Raw genomic sequence first — 2580 nt, 5'->3', positions numbered from 1 at the left:
ATGTCATAGGTCAACCCACCTAGAAATGAATGCAGAATATTTGAAGGTAAACATCCTCAGGTACTAGAGGAAAAGAAGATTCCATGAATAGGAAATTAGGAGTGCGCCATTTTCAGAATTTACTGAAGGGAAACCTTCAACATATCAATAGCACTGTGTGTTCTCACATCACACAACATTATTAACCATGCTCCCAGATAACATTACATAAGACAACACTGTTGATCTCACATCGTCAAACAACAGCAGATAACATTATTAACCATGCCGGGGTAATAAGGTTCCATAAGGGTTATTATAAGGAGAAAGAAGTCCCAGGAGCCAGGACAGTCTAATAAGAAGCTGGATGGTGGCTTTATTCCAAGTTTTTCGACTTGCATGAGATATAAGGCACCAACATCCAGGCATGTGACAGCTTAGTTCCGGACTTTCTTCCGCTTTGGAACAAACTGTCGAGCCCATAGATGCTTCCCTCGTATCACGAACTTGACCCTTGGGTTCCCACGAAGGATGTGGAGGATTGTCTCCTGTGTGAAAAAACAGATGTGTGCATAGAGTGGTGGCCTAGGTTCAACTGGCTCCTCCACGCTTATGACTTCAACACCTCCAAAGTTCCTGTGAAATTAAAGAAATACAATAATCAAAATTAAGGAGCCAACAGCCATGTATCTCAAAAACTTAAAAGTTCCTTTACTTTTAGTGGCTGGGGAAATGATTAGCTGTTTACATTATATATATCTTAATAAGTTAAGTATTGCATTGTACAATCATAAACTGTGCATAGAAATTGATGCATTTAGCACATAACAAAAATTTTAGGTGAGAGTGCAGTTAAAAAAAATTAGGGCTGTTAGTCTGATGCTGTGTGTATACTAGATGCAGAGCTCATCTGCATCACATCTTGTATCGTTTGAAAAGCTATCACTGGTAAAAGGTAACATGTTCATCACCTACAAGTTTCATACTTGTGGAACAATGAAGTTTCTCACATAAATGGTTGTTCTGGCAGTTCCATCTTTTAAATGGAAGCTATGAAAACGTGGAAAAGTACCGATTACTGATAAAACTTGTCCACCTATAATATTGTAGATTGTCAAGTAGGACCTCAAATTATATAGTTTAATTTTGTTCTTCTGCCAACTGTATAAATCATGTGATCAGGTACACAAATTAAACAGCAAATTAAATATGTTTTGCGTCCTTTTTGTCCAATCAGTGACGTACCCGCCAATCAATCCCTAGTAGACTACATAATTTGAGATATATGATGAATATGTGGTTCACCTTATAACATTCTATAGCATAAATACCTATGTAGTCGATCTGTGCACTGTTGTATACCTAACAAGTTGGTTAATAATATTTCTGGAAAGAAGGGGCTAAAAGTACCCCTGTGGTACAACATGCATTGGCCCCTGCGGCTTTACCTACGCATTATGTAACAATGAGTATGACACCTGAATGAATCAGTTTTAAAATTCAAATTTTATTAATCAATCCAACATCTCTCAGTAAATATTTCGTTTATCAACTGTAACATTTCGAAGTCAGCAACCCAAAAATCCACCATTATTTACATATCTGTAAGTAATTTTAATAACCTGACAAGAATTGACTTTACCCCTCAAAGAATTCGTATAGTTCATCTGCAGTAAATGGGTAGCCATTGGAGAAAGTCACGAAGAGAGTTCTCTCGTCGCGTGGTATACTGGGCTGTTGCTGCACCCGGATCTGTAGCAAAATATGTGAAAGAAAGGTATTAGGTCTTGTAACCACCAAGATAATTGAATAAATGATGTGCAGACGACCAGGACAGTGAAACTTAGCAAAATTCTTACTGGATGAGCTTCTGGATCATCCCTTAAGTTCAGGCTATCAAAAAGAGTCGCCAAAGGGTATGTTGATAGGCACTGATCGATTGGATTTTCTATATCTCTGAGGATCTGATTTTTTGGGGATGGCATGCTTCTAGAACTTGAGCCTTCTTCATGACTCGGAGTACCAGTAAAGGAGGCCTTGATCTTAGACAAAAGATCCTTCTGCAGGAATGTTTAGGGAAAGGAAAAAAATTAGAAACATCTTTCAACATCTCTCGCAGACTCATAGCTCTAAGTACACTCTTACCGTGCTCATCATAGCTTTACCCTTCATGTTATGGTGCTGAACTTGTTGATTGGTACGGTAGATACGTTCCTTTGCCTCTGCTATTTCTAGAATATCTTCTAAAGCCTTGTAACAGAAATTGTTGAGGTAGAAAACAATACCTTCCATAGCTTCTTTCTGGAAATAGCCTTCTTCCTCAGATCTATGATTGAAGTGACTAGACTTACGACGCAGAGCTTTAATGAACATTTTTCCAGCATAGGCAATTCCCCGGAGATGATAGTTATCGAATGATTCTATGCTTGCAAGGAAATCAGGATGACCATTCCCTTCAAGCCACAACCAAAAGGAGATTATCTCCATGGAAAGGGAACACTCCATCTGAAGGGAAAACACCATCCGGGAGAACAACTGGCGCACAATCATATGGATTGAACTAGTAGCATTGAGTAGATCGGGCGGCGCCTTGGAAGCCAT

The 2580-nt window shown here is 38.9% G+C and overlaps 1 protein-coding gene across 1 annotated transcript; it reads right to left on the bottom strand.

Moving 5' to 3' along the window:
- Positions 1 to 416: 416 nt before the first annotated feature.
- LOC136551276 (uncharacterized) lies at positions 417 to 2580 on the bottom strand. Its single transcript, XM_066542851.1, has 4 exons — positions 2125 to 2580; positions 1834 to 2039; positions 1622 to 1738; positions 417 to 615 (listed from the first exon to the last, which is right to left on the bottom strand). The coding sequence occupies exons 1-4, from the start codon at positions 2578 to 2580 to the stop codon at positions 417 to 419; spliced, it is 978 nt and encodes a 325-aa protein (XP_066398948.1).

This window comes from Miscanthus floridulus, chromosome 4 (assembly GCF_019320115.1).
Source record: "Miscanthus floridulus cultivar M001 chromosome 4, ASM1932011v1, whole genome shotgun sequence".
NCBI classification, from domain to species: Eukaryota; Viridiplantae; Streptophyta; class Magnoliopsida; order Poales; family Poaceae; genus Miscanthus; species Miscanthus floridulus.
Note: the sequence above shows the minus strand (reverse complement) of the source record. Positions and strands in the feature narration are given on the sequence as shown.

What these genes read in the sequence shown, in the direction of transcription:
- LOC136551276 (XM_066542851.1), bottom strand. Translation starts at nt 2,580, where the DNA reads ATGGCTTCCAAGGCGCCGCCCGATCTACTCAATGCTACTAGTTCAATC. An exon ending in CCAGAAGCTCATCCAGTAAG is followed by an intron (nt 1,739 to 1,833) that starts AATTTTGCTAAG and finishes TTCACATATTTT; the next exon opens with GCTACAGATCCGGGTGCAGC. An exon ending in CTATACGAATTCTTTGAGGG is followed by an intron (nt 616 to 1,621) that starts GTAAAGTCAATT and finishes TTAATTTCACAG; the next exon opens with GAACTTTGGAGGTGTTGAAG.